General features: G+C 39.4%; 1 protein-coding gene across 26 annotated transcripts in view; it reads left to right on the forward strand.

Moving 5' to 3' along the window:
* The window catches only part of FMN1 (formin 1), a 433,671-nt gene that overhangs the window by 402,744 nt on the left and 4,562 nt on the right, over nucleotides 1-26,365 (forward strand). For 5 of the 26 annotated variants that reach the window (XM_038579933.1, XM_038579922.1, XM_038579921.1 and 2 more), the window contains one exon: nucleotides 9,265-9,477. In XM_038579933.1, the coding sequence (XP_038435861.1) occupies nucleotides 9,265-9,477 (213 nt within the window). Of the gene's footprint in view, nucleotides 1-549; nucleotides 9,563-10,576; nucleotides 10,782-11,979; nucleotides 12,111-12,166; nucleotides 12,204-13,603; nucleotides 14,792-14,826; nucleotides 17,202-26,365 lie in introns of those variants that run through there. The other 21 variants (XM_038579941.1, XM_038579947.1, XM_038579931.1 and 18 more) reach the window with 20 other exon arrangements.

Consider the following 26,365-nt stretch of genomic DNA (forward strand, 5'->3'; position numbering starts at 1 on the left):
AATGCCTGCCTTTGGCCCAGGGCATGATCCTGGAGTCCTAGGATCGAATCCCAGGATCAAGTCCCACATCAGGCTCCCTGTAGGGAGCCCGCTTCTCTCTCTGCCTATGTCTCTGCCTCTCTCTCTCTGTGTGTCTCTCATGAATAAATAAATAAAACTTAAAAAAAAAAAAAAAAAAAAGACAACACGGGGGTAGGAGGAGTCTTTGAGCAATGCTGGAAAGTTAGGCTCTTTGTCACAGAGGAAGAGAGCAGACCAGCCTAGCATGTTAAAGGTCATTCTTTTAGATGGGTATCATTGATTGATTAGCTGGTTACTCGTTGTTTGCTTTTGAAAAGTAAGGGTGAGAGGAGCAGGTAACAGGATTTCAGGAAAGGATAGAATTACTCGCATTTCTAGGGCATTGAGTACAGCTCTATTCATCATTGTAGAGTTGAGTACAACTCTATTCATCATCTCAAAACTTTGAAAAATCTATCAAAATTTGGGAATATGAAAATTTAGAAAAAAGAATGATAATAAACTCCTATTTTTTTCCTCAAACAACAGAAAGAAAGACTGCGTCAGAAAGAAGCCAGCGTGACCACTAACTAACACAGAGCTATGTGAGAATGACGGCAGCAAGATGCATTTTCTTGCATGGTCCTTTGCAACATTAGTGCTGCAGAAAGTTCTTGAAAGATATATCACCAAATGTTTGTTTTGCTCATCTCTTCTGAGGTCATTGCAGGGAGCACCCCATGCCTTAAGGGAGTCCCTTGTTAAGGCACAGGAACAATGAGAAACTGTTTAAGAGAACATTGCAGGAATATTTGATTATTGTTTCTTATAGAGGTCCAAAGTCACTCCATTACAAGACCAGAAGAAATACCAAGATTTTCCAAATGGTTTTAAAAGTGGAGATTTGAAGCTTTCTAATACAAGCTTGATATATATAAACTTTTGACAGAAGAAAAGAAGGATCTTCTATGACAGTTGCCTTGAGAGAGTTCAAGCCTTGGTCTTTATGCCCTGCGGTGTGACTATTGATCTTAATTTTGATCCTGTTGCGGTGATATCCTAAAGCATCTTTCTCATCAAAAATGTTGAAACTTACCAAAACTATATTTTAAGCCATCCTAGACTATTTATTTTCCAAATGAGAGAAAGAGTTATTTTGTTGTCCTTGTTGTTGTTCATATTATGGAAAGGATGGAGATGGAATTATACATGGGTGGAGAGGGAACTAAATAGCCATAAATTCATCCTGAAGAAGAAATTACTAGACAGGAAGTTGACATCAACCAGTGAGCAAGACCTATTTCTTTGTTTTTATGCAAGTTCATTGTGGTTTCTTTGCCTGGCAAAATTCTGCACCCTAACCCCTGGAGAAACAGTGATACCCAAGCCACCACAGTTCTGGAGGTCAAAGTACCTGCTTGGGCAGGTGACCCAGTAACAGCACATTTCACATTTCAGACTGTTTATGAATGGGTAAGGCTGTGTTGGCATGCAGCCACGCCCTGCATTGTGTTCTGGGACTGTGCACATCCGTACACCTCCCACCACCTTCAGGAGGCAGTTTCCAAACAGGAGAGCAAATGCTACTGGTAGCCTTTCATCGTGACCTTGACTGATAGGCCTGTGACCTAAGGTGAAGCAAAAGTCTTAAACATTGAAAAAATTAAGAGCATAAAAAAGTTCTTTATGTCAAAATGAAAAGGTTATTACATTAATATTAAGCTTTGAGTGAAATATCACTCATAGACAGCTTTTTCTGATCCTGGGAGCCCATATGACCACTGCCCCTTGAATCACAAGGGAAACCATCATGGACTTTTCCCCTGACACTTTTTTCCTGAAGCTGTCTCTCTTCAAATCTGTCTTGTGAAAGGAAAAGAGAGCGGACTGGGGGTGAATTGAGAAGAGAATCAAAGACTATCCATTTTTGCCTTGAAGGGAAAGAGGTCCAAACCTTCTCCTTGAGTTGGTGGACAACAGTCTAGAGGTGTATAAGAACCTTAAAACCCTTCCTGATTGGGCTTCCATGTGTGGCCTTGCCCCTAACCCCAGCCTCTTCCCAGAACCTCTCAATTCACCAGGTGCCTGAGTGTCCACCCAGGACTGCCTGCCAATTATTAGCCCCCTCAGGGAACCCCTAATAGAGTCAGCTAATTAAAGCAGAACTGTATCCTAATATAATATAATCAGGATCAAATCAAATCTCAGAAGCCATATTTGTCCAGGTGCTAACCACCTTCTCTAATAATTCAAAATAAAGGAATATGGTAGCATAGTTGGGTTCTTCTTTTCCCATTCAACGTAAGAGATGAGACAAGCAAAACAAAAAAGCTGGTAAAGAACTGACATCACTAAAGGAAGTTGCTCAGGAGCAAGAAGCTTTCCATACTGTTTTCTTATGTTATTTGTCTTCATTTCCACCTAAGTATGAAGAAAACCGAAGAAATTCATCAATTTAAAACAAATTCCACTTACAGCCATCCTGTGCTCTGTGACAGTCCTTGCTCTGTGACATTCCTTCTTGTATTATCATGTGGGAGAAAAGTGCCTGTCTTGCCTATTCCTTGGGGATCAACTTTGAGCTCAGTGAAATCAACATGTGTTGAAATCCTCATTGGTCCCCACAGACTTGATGGGTGAGAGCAGCAGGTGGTTTCAGGGGGATCCCTGGTCCACTTCAGGTCTTTAAGAAGGATACTCCCAAGAAAATCACTGACAGTAAACAGGGCTGTCACTATGGCCTGCAAGAATATGCATGCTCTCAGGGAACCAGTGCTGAAGAATGAATGGAAATGTTTAGTGTGAAAGTTAGACAAATGCAGCCCACATAGGATTCCATCCACATGGACAGACTAGAAATTGGCAGTAAAATACCTGTTTCCAAAGACTATACTTTGCCTGCTCTATTGGGGAAACATGGTAATTTTATCCGACTAGTCAAATATAGTAAATTAGTGTATTAAGACACTAGGGTGGAATCTCCATTGTTCTTACCCAACTTGGATCCTGCAATGTGTATCTCAGTGCTGCCTCCCAAGTTCATACATTTACTGCAGTGTTGGCACAGCCTTTATTTCTAACACAAGTCAAGCTCAGTAGAAGTTCACAAGAGTTTGTTCAAGGTGGGCCATCTAAAACAACCTGGGGCCCCTTGAAAAAAATCCTTCTAAAATGCAATTGAGTTTATGTTAAATGCAACAGGTTTCTCCAAACTTGTCATGGAGAGGAAGTAAGTGTACCACTTAAGCAGCTTGAGCATGTTAGCCAAGCAGGGTTTGAGTAGCTCTTCTAAGAACAGCCCTCCCCAAACTAGAGGTAGAGTGGCCAGTATTGCTACTCTGTGTTTAACAAGACACTCACACCCACCTTTACTAACCAGACTCTGAAAAACCTTGACGTAGAAGCAACATCATCTCTTCTAGCCAAGAGTCATTCCTGAAGCATAGTTAGTTGGATAGCAATTTGGATTCTTGCATGAGTAACCTGCAATCGTCATCAAGCATACAAGTTATCATACATGACACTAAAGCATGATATAAACATGTTAGGTAAAAAGCATCAGGCCTGTGAGGTGTCAAAGATCAGGTTAGAAGATGGTGTGATATGTGGTCTTTAACACAAAAATTAGCTTAACAGTGGGGGTGGGAAGGAGTCACAGAAAGAGAAAAGTATGGCCAAACAGAAATAGATGATCATGATGATGATGGTCCTGCTGCCTTTTGAATCTTTGAGTTGACATGTCTCTTCAAATGCCCCCCCACAAGTATCTAGGAGTAATGGAAAAACAATTTCTGAAACCTGGGAAGTAGAATAAGGAAACCCAGCTGTGTGAGTACATCTTTAAATGACCTAGCCAAAACAAACTAGTGGTGTGGTTGAGGAATCAATTGTCAGACTGGGTGCTAGTCTTGTGTCCCCTCTTGCCCCCCAGTAAGCTACTGGGCCCACTTTAGGCACCTCTCTTTTTCCTAAGAACCATAAAGAAAGGCATTTCCTAAAGAAACACTTCATATGCTGCTGGTGGAGAAGCTGGAAAAACTGAAGGAAGGAGTAAAACTCTGGTGGGGGATTGGAAACCTCCTGCAAAATGTGCAAGTCATTGCCATGGTTCATTCAAGGACCAAGATTGGATGTAGCGGAAGAGTCGTGTTATTTTTGGTAAAGATTAGCCTGTTGGCTTGGGACTGTACATCTCTCTGTAGATTTTTTGTGTGCAGTGGGGGTATTTTCATTTTAATGATATTCTTGCTTTCTTGAATGTTACATTTTCTCATTTCTGTTTCTGTTTCTCTCTTGCCTGACATCATGGCCACAGATCATTGCACACAACATTGCCTGCCACAGTAGAGCCTAAGACAGTGCCTGGTCTGAGTATCGAGGGGAATCAGTAGTGCAGACCTATGGGTTCTTTTCCAGTAACCAAACTATAACCTTAACAGGGAAACTTCTTCATTCCCTGACCTCCTACATCAGGCTTATTTTGTGGTATTCTCCCCTCCCCAAATAAAGATAAAAACCAAGTTGGAGCTTTCTGTGTCAAGAAGAAAGAAGTCCAAAATGCATAGCTTTTTTTCCCCAAAAAATATCTGATCCAAATATCAAATATATCATTTTATAAAATAGTTAGATTCATGCATGATTTTCTTTCATTGTGCCTGTTCTAATCAGGAAAAAAAAAAGTGACCAAAAGCTAGAAGGGAAAGAAAAAAACATCAGTAGATTTGGTATTTCACAAATTAGTTTATTAGTTTCTAAACCACACCAAATGTGGACATACTGTGAAATCCAAAGTTATGGAAATCCTGAGCACAGAAAGATTGGAACAGCCGTGAGAGCTGATGAGTATGGACAAAGTAAGAGCTGTCTGTGGCCCATTTGAGACTTTAGCCTCAAACAGGAAATTTTTAGAGTGTGGATTTGAAAGAGTCAAGGATTTCCCTGAATAGTGTACTTTTTTTTAAAAGCCACATATATGGAGAAGTGGTGTGATATTGTGGAAGAAGTGGCCAGACCATTCCGCCATCCTTACTCTGGGTTCTCTTAAGAGCAGTTGATAAATGTGCAGAACATCTGGAAGGCCATCAGAACTACATTTCACCTATTGTACCTTTAGGAATAATTCAGCTCAAGAAAGTGGACTGAATGAAGAAATGAACTTTCATTCATGTCAGCTACTTTGTCATCATGAAGAAATCAGCAACACAAGAGAAGGCTATGTTGCCAAAATAATAGTATTTAACATTTGCAAAGTTTGAATCGTTTTTAGCCTTGCCAAAATGCAAGTCATGTGTTGAATATGTTTCCGTCTTCTGGCTATAGAGAAAAACAATCCAGCTGCTTGGAATCTTCTCTATTATTGGTGCAAAAGTCACTTAAAGAAAAGCACCTTCAGAGATTGGCCTCAGCGTGGTGGTGGCTGCAGACTCACATCACAGTATTTATAACCCCGTTAGCAATTAAATCCAGGCATCGCTAGGCTCTTGTTACTCATAGCTGTATGTGAGCGAGAGGCCCATTTTGTGGCATTTCTGCACACCCATCAGTTGTTGACACCTTCTTAGAGTACTGAATGCTAGTTTCACAATTCTTTATTTCCCCTTCCAAGGAGTCGGCAATCTCCCAAACTCTCCCAAATGGATTCTTTGCTGGGAAGTAGTGAATTCAAGAGCATTTTAACATGCAGGGTTGAAGCCAGTTCGGTAGCCATATTCATGCCAAGACTCTTAATCAACGCTGTGATATGCACCTAGGATGTGGAAGTTCATGTACTTGACAATTTAATTGGAACTGTGAAGATATTAAAATGGCAGCTAGCTAACTACTCTCACAAAGCCCTTGTGCAGCTGTCCTCAAGTAGAGCTTCCTGGGTTCACTTCCCCCCACTCTCAACCAGCCCAGCCCAGTGATAACCAGTAACACACACAAAAAACACCTTTTTGTTTTCATTCTTCTCTGGTATGATGGTTCACTTCAGTCAGGAGCTCAAATGAACTCTGGACTTTATTGTATATACATCTATGAAGTACTTGTTCATGAACTTTGCCTGCATTCCATGATCTGGGGAAGACCAAGTTAATATCATTTTTTTATAGGAAAGTGGTAGCTAAAGCCATTAATTTATCCCTCTGCATTCCATCTATATGGTCATATGATTTTCTGTTTTTTAATCTTGTCTTAAGTGTACTAAGAAACCCCAGTCTGCCTCCTTTTCTAAAAGCTAATCCAAATACTTCTGGGAGCTATTTTTTTATGGTTTGTGTGAAATTTGAGAGCATTGGGCTAGGAAGATGCAAATGAGCCCATAGTTTCCAGCAGAAATTCACCTCCCAAGAATTTGGCGTTCTTCTCCATGGAATAAACAACTTCTACTATATTTAGGCTATTTTGTTGGCTGAGCATTTCCCTAAATTTTACCTGTGCAGACACCAAGGGGCTTTCTGTCTTTGAAACTTTAAGGAGGTCTTCTGAGAGAATGAATATTTCTCACTATTTTGGGAGCCCCCATCTTATACCTAGCATGGATTCATTCTTAGGCATGTATTCACTGTGGTTTGTCAACATCTTTGGCAAAATTGTGCTTCCTTTCATCATTGTTCTCTTCCAGAGCTTGCTTCTATTCTTTGTCTCATGAAACAAATGTGTTTTTGTTTATTCATCTGGGCCATCCTTCCAAAATGAAAGGCTAGTCCCATAGACATCTGAGTGTACAGGGAAATTACTCTCTACCTCCCCACAGTGTGGACAATAAACAGGAATGATCAACTCTCTGGGAACTCTTGGGGCAGATTTTGAATTCTAAGTTTCTATGAGAAGCATAAAAATGGGTATATAGCTTACAAAAATTGTACTACTCTCCAATAAGAGACTAGAAAGAGATTCAAAATCTTTACATCTTAAGTAGGTTTGAGCAAACTTTAAGTAGCTCCCCACCCCCCCCACCCCCCCCCCCGCTTTGTTTTTGGCAACTTATCCCTAGCTATAGTCTTACTTTTTTCTATCTGGCCACCAAGGCCTAAAGATGGTGGTTTCAGCCCCACCAGAACCGCATTCTGTATAATCCTCCAAAGACATCCATTTCCTTTGGAAACAAATCTGTAAATGAGAGGAAAGTAGTGCACTTCTTCTGTCTGTCCAGAGTGCCATACATAGGATTTTGGGGTCCACCAAAAGGATAGGTCTATACCAAATCATTAATTTTATAATTCTTCAATTTCTCAAGACACACATAATATGACCCTACTGTTAGCAAAATATATAATCTTCAAAGACAATAAGCATTAAAAAAAAAAAAAGACTTCCCTTTTGAGAAGGAATCTAAAATACTCCTAAAATGGCAGAAACTTACAAAATTTGAAATTGAATAATTGTTTAGAGAAAACATGTCATTGATTCATCATAGTTTTTTCCTCTCATTGAGTTTTAATTCAGACTAGCGTGGGAAGCAGGGTGCCCCTGGATTTTGATTTAAGGGATCATACTTTGGCCTGGAAATTCAGCCCTGAGCTGTATGCCCAGAACCTAAGTGAAATCAGTCAGCATCCTAATAGGAATCAGGCCTAACAAGTTAAGTTACTTCAAGTCAGTTAGGGTTTAATTTTCTCAGTGACACCCTGGACCCCAGACGCTGCTTCCTAAAAGCAAGCATTTGATGCATTTGATCCACACAGTTACATCTCCCTACGGCCTTGGGAGATGGTAAGCAATGGATTGTGGGAGTACAGCATGAGACGGAGAGAAGGAAAATTTGAACACGGCCGGGGTGCAATGCTTTGCTGGTATAATGCACTGTTATGGGCCTGGTGGTTTTTGCCGTCTTCTATCATGGGCTCCAGGAATCTGTATTAGGCAAACAGGAGTGTTCAGTTTCTGGTATCGGTCCATGCCTGACAACGTGCTGGGAAAGCAGGTACCCTGGTGAGACTGGCCTGTGCTTGCTGAAATTATTCCATTACCTTTCAGATTCGTTCCCATGGGGCGGAGTGTGCATGCGCCTTCCTGTTTTCTCTGTGCCTGTCCCAAAGTCATTTTGGCAGCTAACTTCATTTCACTTTTCTTGCTTTAATACTTGCTCTTTGGCCTCCCCTTCCTTTACAGCCCACAGCTTTTTCGCTCACTTTATCTTTCTAGTTTCTCTAGGACCCAGCCTTTCTTAGCTCTTCCCCCCACGCAGCATGAAGCGCCATTCCTCAGCCCTTTGGACCGAGGCACTTTGCTGTCACCAAGTGAGACACAGTGCTGTGACTGCCTCCTGTTAATGTCAGCATCACCTCATCACTTAGGCAAAGAGGGAAAAATCCATAAAAGAGATGGAAAATGCATTTCTTTTTCATTTTATTCTCCTTTAAGAAGGTTGAAGGGAGGGTTCTAGTGCTTTTCAATTTCTCTTAGATTGTACTTTAAAACTGCCTAATTAGGGAGTTTGATAAATTAGAAATCAGTCCAGGTTCTCACCATCTACGATGCATAAGACTAAATTTTTGAATCTGAAGTAACTTTTTTGCACTGCTGAAGAAATTGATTTAATTCTGTGCAAATAGTTTGAATCACAGGCTTTTTATTGCCACCCCATTCTTACTACTACTCATGATCCAAACATCTACACGAATCTGGATCAGGATGTTGACAATTTGCGGTTATTTTCAGATCAACAGTAACTGATACACTCTTGAAAGTGCTTTAAAAAAAAGTGTAAGCATGTTCCTAAGTAGTTAATTTTTGGCCCTGGAAAAATCTTGGCTTTTCTGTTAAACATTAGATCAATCTGTAATATTAAAGGATTTTAAGCAATAACGAAGACAGTTTGAGAAATGAGAAGGCACTTTACAGACATGAAACCTTACATTACATGCTCTTGGACATTTTTTAATATAAGCTCATTGGATTCAGGTATTTTTTTCCCTTTAAATTTTTAAAAATATATGTTTCTAATTTGCATATTTAATTTTGTCAAAGCTGAGAAATGCTCATTAGTTGGATTTGTAAATGTCATTTGCAACCAAATGAAGTATTTATTTTTAAAAAAGGTGAAGGAACCAATATTGACTTGTACATAATGAAATGTGTGTGTCTATATATATATTTTTTTCCTCCTTGACACTATTTGGTCACCACATCAAGTGTATTTTTGTATATAATATATATTGGTTAGAAAATGTAGATTGTCTATTCAAAGAATTCTAGCTCTGTGATAGATTATATTTATCCTAATCTGTTGATACCTCTGTTAATTTGTTTTAAGAGAACTCTATTTTTTGCAATTTTCAGAGAACTGCATTCATGGCTTCCAATTGTAAATATGATGAGAATATTTTAATAAATCTTGGTTTCATGTCTGCCGGTGTGTGCTGCAGATTTGTTTTCAGGAGACACTCAGGACAGTCTCCCAACAGTGCTTTCCTGTGGAGGATGCCAGTCATCTGTGACATTCATTGCTGCTCAAGCACAGTGTTATTACTGAGTTGCAAGAGCTGGGTAATGGTAAGTCCATCCTGTTTCCTTCCTTCTCCCTCTTCCATCCCACCAACAGCGGACAATCTGGCTAGGTGCTGGAGGCCAACCAGCCAGGCATTGGCTCAGCTAGGCTGACAAAAACAATACTGCCTGAAGATAAATTGCCCAAAGTGGGGGCATACAGGCAGAACCATAAGTATTGGTGACTTCAAACTGGGAAACAGAACAGAAATGAAACTGTATTGTGTTCTAGCACTAAGCACAAGGTACAAAATTCTTTTCAAGCAATGATATGACACATGCAAATATTTATGAACAAGAACGGACTTTCAGCAAAACACTCTTCCATTTAAATAAAAGTGTGCTTGTGTTTTTTAAAATTTATTTACTCAGTGTTCCTGAATGCTATGCACTGTTAAGTTCTAGAAGTTTCCTGAAATATGTCCCAATTTATGCAGATACATTTAATGAACAGACACAGCTACTAACTGCGGAGACATTTCATCACTGGGAAATTTCTAAATCATAGAGTCATGGAGCTGCAAAAATCTTCAAACATCAGATGAAATCTCCTATTTCACAGAGTAAAACAAACTGAAGTCCAAGGGACTTGTTGAAAACTACAGTTAGTATTAGTGAACACATAAGACTAGAATCCAAATCTCTTGACCCTAAGGCCAAAGCCTTTCCCACTGCTTAACTCTTTCATCATGTTAAACTATTCTCCAATATGCAGGTCTCCCCTCCCCTGCAATCTGACAGTAAGAGTGTGCTTGTGAAACTTTTCATAGCCAAAATGGCATAATGTGAAGAAGCAATTACCTTTAATTTATACGGAAAATTATTTAAGCATTCCCAGACCCCAGAAATAACCTCTCTTAAACTTTTCTGATACCTCAGGACACATCTTACTAACTGATACACAAAATAAATCAAGATAAAGCACAGATGTTCACAGACACTGTTCAAAGCCGTAATGTCTTGATGCTGAGATGCTGAATATAGGTCTGGGGAAGGAACTCGTAGGGGCCATTCTGCTGCTTGAATGCATGTTGCCTCTATAAGGCTCACTGTGAAACAATTGTGCATGCCATTTTTGCTTTCTGCCTTTTTTTTTTTATAAAAGCAAAATTCTTCTTCAGATTTCTTCTGAAGCAAAAACAAGTACTAAAGGGAAATAATGAACTTTCAGAAAGTGGGAGATACCTATACACCATTATGGAGAAATATTCTAGAACTGCTGTTTGAAGGAAAGGCTCTAAATTCTCCTACAGGTTTGTAGAAACCATTATTAAAGTGACATTTCAGGGGGACTTGAGTGTCTCAGTCAGTTAGGTGTCCAACTCAGCTCAGGTGATGATCTCAGGGTTGTGAGATGGAGCCTCATGTTGCGGGAGGGAAGGGCCCATGCTCAGCAGGGAGTCTGCTTGAGATGCTCTCTCTCTCTCTCCCCCTCTCCTTCTGCCCCTCCCCCTGCTCACTCTCTCTCTAAAATATATTTTTTTAATTTTTAAAGTTGTGTTCTGAATTAGAACACCTAGCAAAAGACAGAAGCCTGAGTATCAAGGAACCTAGGAAAAATATCAGTCCATCTTAGGAAGAATCTCCATTCTGGTTTAATCAAAATTTACTCTCCCTTGCTGAGGGAGTACTGATAAATTTAGAGGTATATATATATTTTGGCCTATTCTTGAAGTAGTCCATGTATGCTGATGGTCCAACTAACAGGCCATAAATTTCTGAGGCTAAATATTCCACATCAGACTCTAGCTGCCCACTTTTATCTGCCTGTGATGTATTCATGGAAATAAAAGACTTGACAGTTGGCCTGCACTGTTGCTTTGGATGCCTTTTAAGTCCTCTCAAAGTAGATCTACTTCATGCAAATCATTGTATGATAATGAACAGTGAGAGAAGATAACTATATTATTTATCAACTGGTGCATTAAAAAGGCTCCCAAACAGTGGATTAAATCAAGAATGATCACTTCTTTTTCATGGTTTTTGTTAGTTTGGAAAGAGCTCAACTGGGCAGTTCTTACTTCAGAGTCTCATAAGATTGTAGGACTATGTCTGTTGGGTCCTCAGTCCTCTGAAAACTGGAAGGCTTGAGTGGGGCTGGAACTTACACTCACTCGACTGGCAGGTTGGTGCTGGCTCTAGGCTGGGAGACTCAGCATCTCTCTACAGGGCGGCTTGAGGGAGCTAAGGCAAAACATATAATGCCAAAGCCCAGAAGACACATCCAGTCACCTTCATGATAGTCTACTGGTTGAGGCATTTATAGAATTCTGCCCAGGTTGCAGGGGAAGGAAATTGGACTCCACGTCTTTTTTTAGACTCCACCTCTTGATAAAGGAATGTGAACACCATATTGTAAAAAGAGAATGTGATATGGGATATCTATTGGTACAACCACCTTTGAATAATCTGTCCAAGTAGCTTGCCCTATTCTTTCTATCTGGTCTTCCTCTTCCTTTTCTCATTCCTATTTTTGTTCAAAAACTAAACATCAGATTTCTTTTTCAGAGTCTTCCCTTCTCTTTTCCCCAAACCTTCCCTTTACCTGCATATCTGAGCACAGAAATACTTGTCTTGAAGAAAGTGAGATATGTCCAAACTGAGACTTTATAAACACTAACGGGGAAAAGAACTCAAAGGTAACCTTAAAATTTGACTCCTCAGTCATAAGCCTGCATTTTTTTGTCATGGCTAGGAGTGATGCTGATCCCCACTGAAGCTGTGTCTTGGAAGTAAGTAAATCAAATCATATTTTTTGGTGGCTGGAATAAAACTTTGACTATTACAATACTGTGTAGGTATTAATACAGTGGAATATTATTCAGCCTAAACAGGAAGGAAATTCTGACCCATGCTACAACTTGTATGAGCCTAGAAGACATGACACTCAATGAAATAACCCAGTCACAAAAGAACAAATGTTGTTTGATTTCATTTTACAAGAAATTAATATCCAAGTCAAATTCATAGAGGTAGAAAACAGAATGATGAGGGCACGTGGGTTGGTTCCATGGCTGCCTTCAGCTTAGGTCATGATCCTGGGGTCCTGGGATGCAGCCCCACATCAGGCTCTCTGCTTAGCAGAGAGTCTGCTTCTCCGTCTCCCTCTGTTGCTCCTCCTATGTGTTTCTCTCTCTCTCTCTCTCTCTCTCTCTCTCTCTGTCAAATAAATAAATTGTCAAAAAAAAAAAAAAAGAGAGAGAGAGAGAAAGAAGAAAGTAGAATGATGGTTTCCAGGAGCTAGAGGGAAGAAGGAATGGAGTTGTTTAATGGGTATGGAGTTTTAGTTTGGGAAGCTGGAAACATTCTGGAGATGAATGGTGATGATGGTCACATAGCAATGTGAATGTAGGGGATCCCTGGGTGGCGCAGCGGTTTGGCGCCTGCCTTTGGCTCAGGGCGTGATCCTGGAGACCCGGGATCAAATCCCACATCGGGCTCCTGGTGCATGGAGCCTGCTTCTCCCTCTGCCTATGTCTCTGCCTCTCTGTGTGTGTGTGTGTGTGTGTGTGTGTGTGTGTGTGTGACTATCATAAAAAAAAATGTGAATGTATTTAATGTATAAAACTGTACACTTAAAAGTGGTTAAAATCATAAACTATATATATTTTACCATGATTTTTTAAAGTATGTATGTATTAAGAGCTTTCTATAGGCCAGGTGCTACATGAAGCATTGTATATGCATTATTTGCTCAATCCTCATAATTAATATGAGGTAAAGATTACTACTATCCCCATTTTGCAAATAAGAAAACTTTTATGCAATGCTTAGGTAAGTTGATAGCTTTCCCATGCAATTGGTAAGGGGAGAAACCAAAATTCAGATACTCCAAAGAAACACTCTCAGCCACTATTTTATTTCTAAGATCACAGAAATAAAATTAGCTGATCCAGGGAATATGGGGATAGATAGATAGACCTCAACACATTGGTGGTCTTACAATCTTACTTTTGAGATGTCAAAAACATTGTCCTTCTAACAAGATCCTTCTTTTTCACAAAATACTACCTTTCCAAATCTTAGTGTAGTTTTTATCAAATATCTAGCACAAGAGTATTGAAGCTACCAACACTTTGTAAAAGCCAAAGAAACTAACAGAATGGGGCTGTGTGTGTGTGTATCATTTAAGGAACAGCTAATATGCAACTTCCAGAATTTTCTTCTTTCTGTGGATGAGATGAAGTAGAGTATAACACCATGCAAAAATGAGTAGGAATTGGTGAGAACCAAATGAGGAATGCAGTGAGAGGAAAAGAAGCAGCCACCTAATCTACCTGTGAGTAATTATCCTGAACTAACCTCATAATCAATCTGGAAATATATCTGACAAGGTAAAACAATATCTTATCAACAAAAAGAATGTTTAAACATTCGTGTAGTGCTAGAACTTCCCAGAGCCTTCTACCAATATTGTGGCATGTCCATTGCTTGATTTGAGGCCAAATTGAGACCCATTTGGACCTCATTTAGAGTCATTTTGAAGTTATTTGCTGCTGAAATTAAATCCTCCTGTTGGAAGAGTATTTTATTGCTAGTGAAGGAATCACAAATGATTAGATAGTTCTCAGTGTTCTCATGCTGGCCAGAACTAGAAGTAGAAAATTCCTTCAAGAAAGAACATACCCTCCCTCATCCTCCAAGTTCTAGAAAACATCAAGAGTTACCAAATTGTCCAATACCTTGCCTTATCTTCCAAGATTTCCTTCCTAGATCCTAATACCAGAATGGTTTGGCCATCTTTGAGAAACTATTGCACTTAGGGGGATTTATTCCACAGAAGAAAAAAGTGGAGCTAAGAAGAAGAGAAAGGGTGCAAATCTAAAAAATTAGGCACTTATATTCTTTAGCCTCTACTTCTGGTTTTGTGTGACAGGTAAGACCCACCAGGGTCTCCTGGTGGCCACCTCACAGCTCTCCAAAGAGTACCTTTCTGATATGAGTCCTTCTTCTCACTGGATTCCCACCTAAGACTCAATGGTAACTTAGAGAAATATGGGCTTCTGAAATATACATTTTAAATACATGCCCTAAAAAGAAAAGTCATGACCCTAAGAGAACTGTAGGAATAGCAAAATATAAGAAAAAAAGTTACAGACTTAGAGGTTATAGCAAAATATAAGAAAAAAAAGTTACAGACTTAGAGGGTAGAGCCAATCTAATATCCCAGTTTGGCCACTTATTATCCTGGTGATTTGAAGCAAATTACAGCACACTAAACCACTGATTCCTCATTAAAAATGGAGATTAAAAAAAGATCTTAAGTAGATTCCATAAGGTTGTCAAGGGTAAAAAAGAAATAATGCAGAAATTCCTAACATAAAACAATAAATGTCATTTCTTTCTCTCATATAGGAACAGTCAGTATTGCTTGGGATCATCCCCTCTTGGTCACAATGGGAAAGTGTTGTCAATATCCTCAATCCAAGCCTTGTCACTTTATTACCTGGTTTGCATGTGAGTTGGTTCACTCTGGCTCTTATTCATTTAGAGGTGGCTTTTTTCTTTTCAGTTCCAGTTATTCCATGACAATGTATTATTTATACAAACTACTACACTTCAATTTCCACAACTGTTTGGACTAGATGATTTTTAGGACCCCTGATTTCTCTGTGAGTAGCTATTCTAGAAATCGCCCCTAATCTCATACAATATACCAAGCAGGAAACACACCATGAATAAAAAATGGAAGAGCACTTGCAGTCGGTACATATTAATATTTGAGCTTGGGCCACTGAAGTTTAAAGTTGAAGATTGTTCACTAGACATTTGTCTTGAAGAATGTCTTAATAGCAAAAATAACCCTGGCATGGCAAAGGAAAAGAGAAAGCCTCTACCAAGTGGCAGAATGGCCCATGTGAGAGGCAGGCAGTTTAGATAGAATCCCTACATCCATAGTTGCAGATAAGTCATAGGATATGACAGGATGTTCTCCTGCTGTCACAAACAGCAGGAATGTGTATACATATATGTCTCTCTGTCAGATTTTGGATCTAGTTTTTACTGTAGACAACTAGAAAAACAAGATCATTTTTTTAACATCATTTTTTTAATTCCTTTGAAAGACTGGAAAAATCCTTGCAAAGTAAAAATTACTGAATAAGAGGTTAAGACGGGTTCTCAAGTACCAACAGGCATTTGACAATATCTGAAGACATTTTTTAATTATCAGAACTGGGAAGAGGTACTCTTGATATCTAGTAGGAAGAGTCTGAGAGACTATTAAACATCCTGTAAGGCATAGGACATCCCCACAATAAAGAATTATCCAGCTTGAAATGTAAGTAGAGCCAAGATAAGGTGGTATCACCTTGCTAGGGCTCTTAGAAACAACAGAAAAAATTTCTGGAAACATACACACATTATTTCTGGGGGAATATAATATTCTAGATCTGTAGAAACAAACAAACCAGTTTTTCCAGTAAAATGTCACACAATCAAAGACAAACAAGCATATGAAAAGCCAACAGTCATGAATGAGAATCAGTAGTGGCAATGCTCAATAAAAGCAAATAGGCTCCAAATATTAGAACTATGGGCTTACTATGTTCAAGGAGTAAAAATTAAAAATTGGAAATTTCGGCAAAGAAATGAAAATCACAAAAAATTACAGAGTAGATTTGAGAGAAAGAAAAATTCTAGAAATGAAGTATACAATAATCCCAATTAATAATGCAATGGATGGATGCGTGTCACAGCACATTAGAAATAATTTAACAGAGAATTGGAAAACTGAGAGACACATCAGAAGAAAATATCCAAAATGAAATTCAGACACATGAAACACTGAAGAGAAGGGAAGAAAAGTCAATGACCTGGTGAGATCAAAGGTCATAAAACAAAGCACAGTTAATGACAGTTTTCCAAAACTAAAGACAGACATGAATCAACAGATTCAAGAAATAGTAAGAAACTGCTACAGTGTAAATGAAAAGCAATTCCCTCCTAGACACACCATAACTAAACTTAAGAAAGGCAAAAATAAAACCATCCAGAGAAAAAAGATATTAAAATTAAAGGGTCATTATAGTATAATGGTAAATTTAAACTCACCTGAGTAATTCAGCCATTACATAGCAAGTAAATGAACCCCAAATAAAAGGCAAATTCTGAGAATTTGAGGGGGGAAAAACAGTCTTTTAGCTACTGACAAAAAAAATATAAGGATCCAAAGTGGATGAAAGGGAAAGGATGGAAAAGTATACAGTTTCATCATCTAAAATAGCAAATTGACAGCTGATTGCTCAAATGAAACAAAGAATCCCCAGAGATAGGACACGGGTTGTTCAGTATTCAAACAACACACAAAAGGGAATTTGTTACTAGAAGCCATGCCCTAAGATCGGTATGAGTATGTTAACATCATTTAAAAGACACTTTAAGGCAAAAAGCATTACTGTGGATTCACAGGGACACTCCCCAAAGAGAAAAGGCATAACCTACAAAAAAAAATAATAATAATAATAAAACAATTTGAAAGCTTATTCCCCTCATGATATAGCCTCAGAATATTTCAAGGAAAAAGGGTACCATACAGAGAAATAGATTCACAAACATTGTGGGAATAACTGATAGAACACACAGAAGAAAACAGAGATTTGAATGGCATGATTAAGAAATAGACCTAATTGGGGAGACCTGGGTGGCTCAGCGGTTGAACATCTGCCTTTGGCTCAGGTCGTGATCCTGGAGTCCCAGAATCGAGTCCCACATCGGGCTCCCTGCAGGGAGCCTGCTTCTCCCTCTGCCTGTGTCTCTGTGTCTCTCATGAATAAATAAATAACATACTTTTTTAAAAAGAAATAGACCTAATTGATGTATATTAGAACACAGCACCCAACAACTCTTTAAACAGGTACAAAGCATTTTCAAAACTTTATCATGTGTTGGGCCATAAAGCAAGTCTCAACAAATTTAAAGGAATTGAATCCATTGAATATGCTCTGTGAAAATAATGCAATTAAACTAAAAAAAAAAAGAAACTTTTTTAATCTGGAAAATGTATATGTTTATGGAAATTAAGAAATTCACTTCTAAAATATCTAGTGGGTAAAAAGAAATCACAATAAAATTTAGAAAATATTTTGAGCTGAATGATAATATTCATGAAGAAACTTGTGGAATGTAGCAAAATCAGTGTTTAAAAGGAAAGCTATAAACTTAAATTCATAAACGGGAAAGATGAGTAAGTCCTAATGAGTTAATATCCATCTCAAGAAATTAGAAAAATAATGATGAATAAAACCAAAAGAACATAAAAGGAAGAGAAAAATTAAAATTGGATTAGCAAAGCCGGAAGATGATTATTTAAAAAGTCTAACAAACTTCTTAAAACTTTGACAAGGCTGACTCAAATCAGAGACAGAGAGAGAGAGACAAATAATTAATATAAAAAACAAGAGAAGGAACCTCACTACAGAGGCTGGAGAAGGTAAAAAGATAATATTATTTATTATTTAAAAACTATCTACTGATATATTTTAAAACCTTGAAAAAAAAATAAAACCTTGATAAAATGAAAAAACTCAGGGGCACCTGGGTGGCTCAGCAGTTGAGCCTTCGGCTCAGGGCGTGATCCTGGGGTTCTGGGATTGAGTCCTGCACTGGGCTCCCTGCATGGAGCCTGCTTCTCCCTCTGCCTGTGCCTGCCTCTCTCTCTGTGTGTCTCTCATGAATAAATAAATACAATCTTTTTTTAAAAAAATGAAAAAATATCCAAGTAGCCAAAACTAACAAACAAGAAACAGAATATCTGAATATTATTAAAATATTAAAGAAATTGGACATAATTGAAACTCTAAACCACTGCCTTCAGCAGCAAAATTGATCAATAATTTAAGGAGAAAACACTGATATTACATGCTCTAACAGGGAATAAAAAGGTAGATGACCAAATGAATTTGATCTAATGAAGACATATAATAATGGAAAAGTATAGGTTAACTCAGTCAGAACCCTAGATCTAAAAGCCCTAAACAAAATATTAGCAACCTGAATTCAACTAATGTACAAAGGATAATATACCATGACGAAATTAGGTTTGTTATTCCAAGAATGTTTTGACTATTTAATATTGGATAATCAAGCAATTTAATCAATCACAGTAGCAGAATAGAGAAAAATGATCATCTCATTTGCTGAAATGCACATATTAAATATGAAATGCATATATTAATAATGGAAAAAAGATAACACTTTTAACTAGAATACAATAGAACTTCCTAAATCTGATAAAGATGTGTGTGTGTGTGTGTGTGTGTGTGTGTGTACACCTAAGCAAGCACTATACATAATGATAAAACAGTAAAATGCTTTTCCTCTGAAATTGAGAACAAGATAAAAATGCTACTACCATCACCAATCAGGTTTATACTGGATAAAAGCGCTAAGCAGTGCATTCATGTAAGAAATTTATTTTTTTACATAAAAATGTAAAAATTGCTGAGGCGCCTGGATGGCACAGTTAGTTAAGCTTCTGACTCTTGGTTTCAGCTCAGGTCATGGTCTCCAGGTGGTGAGATCGAGCACCACCCTCCACCTCCATCTCACCTCCCTATCCCTACCCCGCTCCACACTCAGTCCCAAGTCTGCTTAATTTTCCCTTTTCCTCTCCCCCTGCCTCTTCCCCCACTCTGCTTTCTCTCTTTCTCAAATAAATAGATAAATCTTTCATAAAAATGTAAAAACTGTAGGAATTAGAAAGGAATATATAAAACTTACTATTTACAGATACCATTCTATACATATGTGATCTAAAATAACCTGTAGGCAAATTATTAGAATTGATAAATATATAAAAGAGCTGTTGGACACAACACAAGGCATATTTTATATAAAACTTGTTGATACACGCACACACACACACACACTTTTTAAAATTTTGCAAAATACCAAGTACCAAAGAACAAATATAGCAAAATATGTGCACAACATCCACACAAGAGATTATAAATCACTATTATGGGTAAAGACCTCAAATAGAGAAATACATAAGCATATTTATGCACTGAGTATTTCAGGGTGTTAATTCACTCCTCACTGATAAATAGATTCAGTGCAATCCCATCTAAAATCCCAACAGATCTCACTGTGAAACCTGACAAGCTGATTCTAGTATTTGAATGTAAAGGCCAAGAGTTAAGAAGAGCCAACACACTTTTGAAAAGGGGAATAAGGTAAAAAAAAATTTTTAAGTGTTCTACAGGATATCAAAAGCATTTTTTGAAACTATCAACATGATAGCAGTGTGGTTTAGTGCAAGGATAGGCAGACAAATGAATAGACAAGAGAGCCCCCAGCACTGACTCTTATACGAACACGTGATCTAGGACACAACTCTGCGGCACCCCAGAGAAGTAAGGAAAGGACGTTTGCAAGAAGAGGTGCTTACATAATGGGATGTTTATACAGGAAAAATAAAACTCCGCCTCTTTGCTGATATTATACACCAGTATGAGTCCAGGTGCTTTGCAGATCTAAATATGAAAAGCTAAGGAATCAGGCTTTTATAAGACTATCTTTGTGATTTGGAAAAGGGGAAGATTTTTAAACAATACACAAAGAATCACCAAACTAATGATTGATAGATTTTACTACATTAAAACTAAGAGCTTCTCTTCATCAAACAAAAATATCTTTAAGGCACAGTCTGATAAAAGATATATGCAATATGTGTTTTTGACAAAGGATTCTTGTTCGTGTATATAAAGAACTCCTACAGGGGCACCTGGGTGGCTCAGTCGGCTGGGCGTCTGTCTGCAGCTCGAGTCATGGTCTGCAGGTCCTGGGATGGAGCCCTGCGTTGGGCTCCCTCCTTCGTGGGGAGTCTGCTTCTCCCGCTCCCTCTGCCCCTCGACCCCTCCCCAGCTCATGCCCCACCCCCGCCTCTCTCGCTGTCGCTCTAACTCTTTCAAATAAATAAAAATATTTTCTTAAAAAATTAAAAAATCCCTATAAATTCATATGAAAAGACCCCAAATAGTACAATTTAAAAATCAACAAGAAACCAGACAGAAGAGGACAGAAGAGGATACTCAGGTGGCCAGTACATTTTAAAAAGTTGCTCAGTCTCATTACTGGGTCAGGGGAGTCCAAATTAAAATTATGAGATATCACGGTGATTTAATATACCCACCAGAACGGCTAAAATTAAAAAGACGGCCACTACCCAGTGTTGGTCAGCATGCAAAGCAAGGAAACTCTCTTATGCAGTTGGAGATAACGTAAATTGAGACAGCTACTTTAGAAAAAGTTTCTCGTTACCTGCTACAGCTGAGCGAACACACACTTTAGGACCTAGCAATTTCACTCTTAGGTAAGCAAATGCTCCACAGAAGTGCCTCCACTTTTTATCGCGTCCTGGCCTTTGGGCTAAGATCAAGTGTAGAAATGCATGCGCCTTTGCACAAAGATGCACACCCAGCAGTGTCTGTGGCACCCTTATTCGTAGCCATCAAGATGGGAAACAACTCACATTTTCTTCAAGAGTGGAACAGGTAAATCGTGACACATATTTGCACATTAGAATATTATGTAGCAGTGAGACTGAATGAGAGCTACAAATAACTGTGTGGATAAGTCACAAACAAGACTGAAAAAACCTTGCACATAGAATAATATGCTGTGTGCTTCCACTTATATAAAGTTCCAAAACGAGTGAAATAAACCATCACGTTTATATATGCAAACTGAGGTGATGAAACAATAAAGAGAAGGGACCATCAAAAAATAAGTTGGAGGGCACGACTGCATAATTGATAGGCCCAGTACAAAACTAAAATATAGGGTCTCCTCTTCACAGGTTGTCAAGAACTTCAAAACAGTGACAGAACAACATTAAAACAAATGTGGAGCCCTCCTAAGCATGGGATCCTAAGCACGCCCATGAGGCCACCCCAGGGAGGGCATACGAAAGGCCTCCAAGGTGCTGGCCATGTAACAGTCTTAGTTTTCCAATAATTCAATCACCTTAACTGTGTATTTTTTTTTTTTTTTTTGTATATGTATGTTAAAGCATGGTAAAGAAAAGAGATCTTTAGGGCCCCTGGGTGGCTCAGTGTTTGAGTGGCTGCCTTTGGCTCAGGGTGTGATCCCAGGGTCCCTGGGATCGAGTCCCACATCAGGCTCCCCGCAGGGAGCCTTCGCCGTCGGCCCCGCCGCCTCCGCGGGAAGTGCCCACAGGGCTGCGCCCCCCGCCCCCCGCCCCCGGAGGGGACCGGCTCGGCCAGATGCTGCCTCCGAAGACCCTGCCCCCCCCCGCCCCCCCGAGTGACCCGGCCGGGTTCTCCTGATCCAGAGGGAGGCGGGAAGGGGCCAGGGCCCCCGAGGTCACGGGCGCACAGTGAAGACACCCGGGGACTTGAACCCCTTCCCTGCCAGGCCGGCCGACGTCCCGGGGCGGCTGCGCAGGATTCGAGCCCCGGTTCCCTCCGCGCCAACCGCAGGACACAGCCCAGGGCCCTTTCGCTCTTCCCGCGGGTGAGGTCGGCCTCGGACGTTGCGCCTCCACCGGTAACAGGACCGTGGTCAAGGGCGGGAAGAAGGCGGACCGGGCGAAGGCCAGACCAGACAGGGTGTGGACAAGGAAGACTCTGATGTCGGTTCCTGCGTTTAACCGGGTTTTTCTGCTTTGACGCTTTCCTCAATGTGCACGTGTAAATCCGGCCAGGCCCAGGGATGGAAAACCTCATTTTGGAGCAAAACAACTAGAAGTGGAAAAGCTGTTGCCCCTGAATTGTCTTTGTTTCCTGGAGAAAAACGTACACGAGCCTCTGCCCAGCACTTCTCAAAAAGCTACTGGCATTTTTTTGGCCTCCATTGAGCTTCCCCGGTTGCCTATATATAGCCCTGTCTTGTGTAAAGAATTTAAAAAGCATTAGGATGCAGAAATCAAAGAGACAATAAATTTAAAACCAATCTTATTGTCTGCAGCCTAAAGTGTTATTCAGATCAAAGGGGAGGGGACATCTGGCTTCTGGCTTGCTGCAAAAGGCAGATCACGTTACCTACATTGCAATCGCTAGATTCATCCACTCTCTCAATTTTGGGGTCCAGAGAATAAGGCTTTTTTAGCTCCCAGCGAACCATACATGGTAGGTGAATCCATCAGACTTCCCCATACTTTTGAAATAAAACAAGCTCCACAGGATCATATAAACATGTACTCAAGAGCTCTACCCCAGGCCTCTGGTCCTGTGTGAGGCCTTGGAGAGCTCAAAGCCGTAGCCAGGTTGTCACCACTCTTCTCTACCCCCACCTCCAAAGCCAGAACTTTCTGATTTGCGAACCCAGCTTCATAATCGAGGATGCTCATCCATATGTGATTATTTGAATCTGTTTGGCCCAAATCACAGTTTGGAGCTGAGTCACAGGACAGTTAGTCGAAAACTTCTGTGCTGCTTTTCCTCCATTTTGGTTATAAAAGCGTAGACTTGTCTTACTACAAATTTTTCATAATGATGGCTTAGAAAGAAGGCCCAATTGTGCTCTTTGTCTAGCAATTTACTTAGTGTCTGTACAAATTCTGTACATGAGCCAGTTCTACATTATGTGGATAAGATCTCCCTCGTAGCCCAGATGAGGGAAGTACAGCAATTGACGGGCCATGAATACACCATTACAGGCCCAAACCAGGAGGTCTTTGGTCAGTGTGTAGCTCCGATTTCATTGGTTCTCGGGAGCAAGTAGCACAAGCACAGGATATGGTTTTGGTGTGGCTTGTTTTGGTTTTCAGAGCGTTTCAGAGGGGAACAAAGAAGGAAGCTCCACATTTAAAAACACCTTCCAGTAACTCGGTGTCTCCACACACCTCTCTCTTTCCTTAGCAGGTTCTCACCCCCAAAGGTCTAGAGAGGAATGCAGAAAACGGCAGCATGAATTGTGTTGAGGGACGTCACATACAGCTCCCGGCGGCATTCTTCAATTACTGATGTGGTTCACTCGCTTTCCAATAAAACGGGGAAGGTTCCAAAATGACGGACAATGAGGGATCCCCAGAAATTACTTGACATTGCTCAGCCCCACTCGTGTATTTCTGTTCCACCACAATTTTCTTTTACCGACTCTAGATTCCTCCCTGCGTTAAGAGCCTTCTGAAAACTTGCAAAACAAACGAAACTTTTCTGTCTTATCACCTAAGCCTTCTCTTCTCACCCATTCTCACCTACCCCATCTTTCAGGAGAAAGGGTCTCTGCCAACCAAGTGTTAGAAAATCTCCAAGAGATTTAGCATGATCCTAGCTTGATAATCTTCTCCAAGAGACATGATTCTCTTCCATAATCTTACTTTGTATTTCACTAAGAATGCCATTTTGTTGCTGATGAAAGACTCTCATTCAAAATACAAAGAATCTTTGGTGAGAGGTAAGAATGAGTGGGGAAATTTTAATTTTTGTACATAACAGCATCTCAGAGTAAAGGATATTTGAGGGTCTTCAGTTTCTGGAGGGAATTGGAATTAAGATTTTTTGATGTAGCATCTCATCAACATCAATGGCTCTTCAATTCCATTTTTTCTGACACATTAGTTGACATAAATGTTATATCAGTCTCAGGTGTACAACACAGTGACTCAGCAATTCTGAACATTATACAGTACTCACCACGATGAACGTAGTCACCATGTGTCACCATGCAGCATGATTACAATATTATTGACTATATTCCCTCAACGTTCTTTTCATCTCCATGACCTATTTATTTTATAACTAGAAGTCTGTGCCTCTTAATCCCCTTCACCTATTTCTCTCCTATCCTCATCCCCTCCTCCAGCAACCACCAGTTTTCTGTATTTATGAGTCCGTTTCTGTTTTTTGTTTGTTTCTTCATTGTTCTGTTTTTTAGATTCCACGTGTAAGTGAAATCATATGATATTGTGTTTCTCATTTCACTCAGCGTAATATCCTGTAGGCCCATCCATATTGTTGCAAGTAGCAAGACTTTATTCTTTTTTTTTTTTTATGGCTGAGAGATATTCCATTGTAATTATAACCACATCTTTATCCATTGACCATATCGATGGACCCTTGGGTGGCTTTCATATTTTGACTATATTTGTAAATAAGGCCGCAATAAACATAGGGGTGCATGGATCTTTTTGAATTAGTGTTTTTGTTTTCTTTGGGTAAATACCCAGGAGTGGAATTACTGGCCTTAATTATGTTTTGCGAGTAATGCCCAGTTTGCTTTGAATCCTGGGTGAGCCTCAGAAGTGAAATTTTGCTATAAGTCTAGATTCCAGTTCTGACAGCGTGTCTGAAAAGAAAGTGAAGAATTGAAATGTTTTGTAAAATATAGAGGGGAGAGACTAACAAGGAAGAACCTTCTAACCCTTCCAGCCATGCTATGAACACCTGGAAAGGTGCATTTTCAGTGTTAAGTATCAGGAAAAGAAAACTAAATACCATTATCTTCTTTTACACCAACGTCTATTCTTTTTCTTGTTTTTCCTTTACAAACACAGCCCCTCTCTCTGGGGCTCACTGGCATATCCCATAAACTTTTCTGGATGCCTTCTGGCTGTCAAAACCACCTGAGAGGTGGGGCTATGCATATCCTAACTACTACCCACTAAAAGAAAGACTTAATGCTTCTCTTAATTATGTTGTTGAGAACATAAACTAGCCTACAACTCTGAAAGGACCCAGGAGTGCCTCCAAACAGGCTTTGTTCATTATGACAGGTCTATGTATTTATTGTGGATACAATGACAAAAATGTTATGTCTTCCCCCATTAGGGAGCCGAGGTTTTACTTTGATAGACATATAACTTTTCTCAGATTTCTGAAAAGTAGACCTTTCTTTCTACCCCTGCCCTCTCCCATGCCTCCAGAAAGCACATCAATAAAGCCAAACTTTGGCAGAAAAGGAAAAATGTAGAGCAGAAATGAATGTCTAATAATTGAAAGCATCGTGGACCTTATTACGGTTTATTGCCTTATTCTAGGGGTCGGATGAGCACACTGTAAAGAGTGTGGCACTAAATTTATTAGCATGGTTATCATATTTCAGACAAGACATAAAACTGAGGGGACCCACTTCTTCCATCCCATGGCACCTTCTACAAGAAGAGTCGAGTTATCCTGGCACAGATCCAGATCCTACTATCTGATGACTTATATTTCCTTTGTAGAATGCCTGGCAGACATTATAGGTTCTTCCTCTTTGAAACAGAGTCACTACCATAGAACAGCCAAAATGGGCTTCTGCAAAGGGATGTGGGAAAAAATTCTCACGTCCTAGCATGTGGATCAAGTGAACAGAAGGAGCAGTGTGGCCTTAAGTAGGAAGCTGAGCTAGATCATCAGTGTTCCTCATTTGTTACTAAACAGGTTCCTGACCCACCTGACCACAACTGCTCGCTTTATTTATTTATTTATTTATTTATTTATTTATTTATCTATTTATTTATTTATTTTTTATGTATGTATGTATGTATGTATTTTTAAAGCCCAGATTCTGAATTGGCTGCTCCAATGCTAGTTTTTCTGAACTCTATGCACTGCATTCTCTACCTCAAAAAGTAGGGCAAGTTTTGTTTTCTTTGGCTTGTCCTTGTTACCTTTAGACTTAATTCCACATTTCTCTACAGGATTTAAAAGAAAACTACTCATGCAATATCGTGTAAATCATTTTGCTTCTGATTTCATTCCTCCAAAATGGGAATCATTTAAATATGTCCTGCCTTTCTCTCAAAATTAATGAGGATCAAATAAAACAATGTCTGCAAAAGGGTACATTTTTCCATTTTAAAGCAATCTAAAAAATCAACTTGTTATCAAGTAACAATGGGTATAAATTTGTGTTGGGCTCTGATAAACACACCACATGAATTTATTGTTTCCTTCTTGTAGAACTCCACTAAAAGGCAAAGAATTTAAAAGGTATGAACGTACGA

The sequence above is a fragment of the Canis lupus genome, chromosome 30 (assembly GCF_011100685.1).
Source record: "Canis lupus familiaris isolate Mischka breed German Shepherd chromosome 30, alternate assembly UU_Cfam_GSD_1.0, whole genome shotgun sequence".
In the NCBI taxonomy this organism is placed as follows: domain Eukaryota; kingdom Metazoa; phylum Chordata; class Mammalia; order Carnivora; family Canidae; genus Canis; species Canis lupus.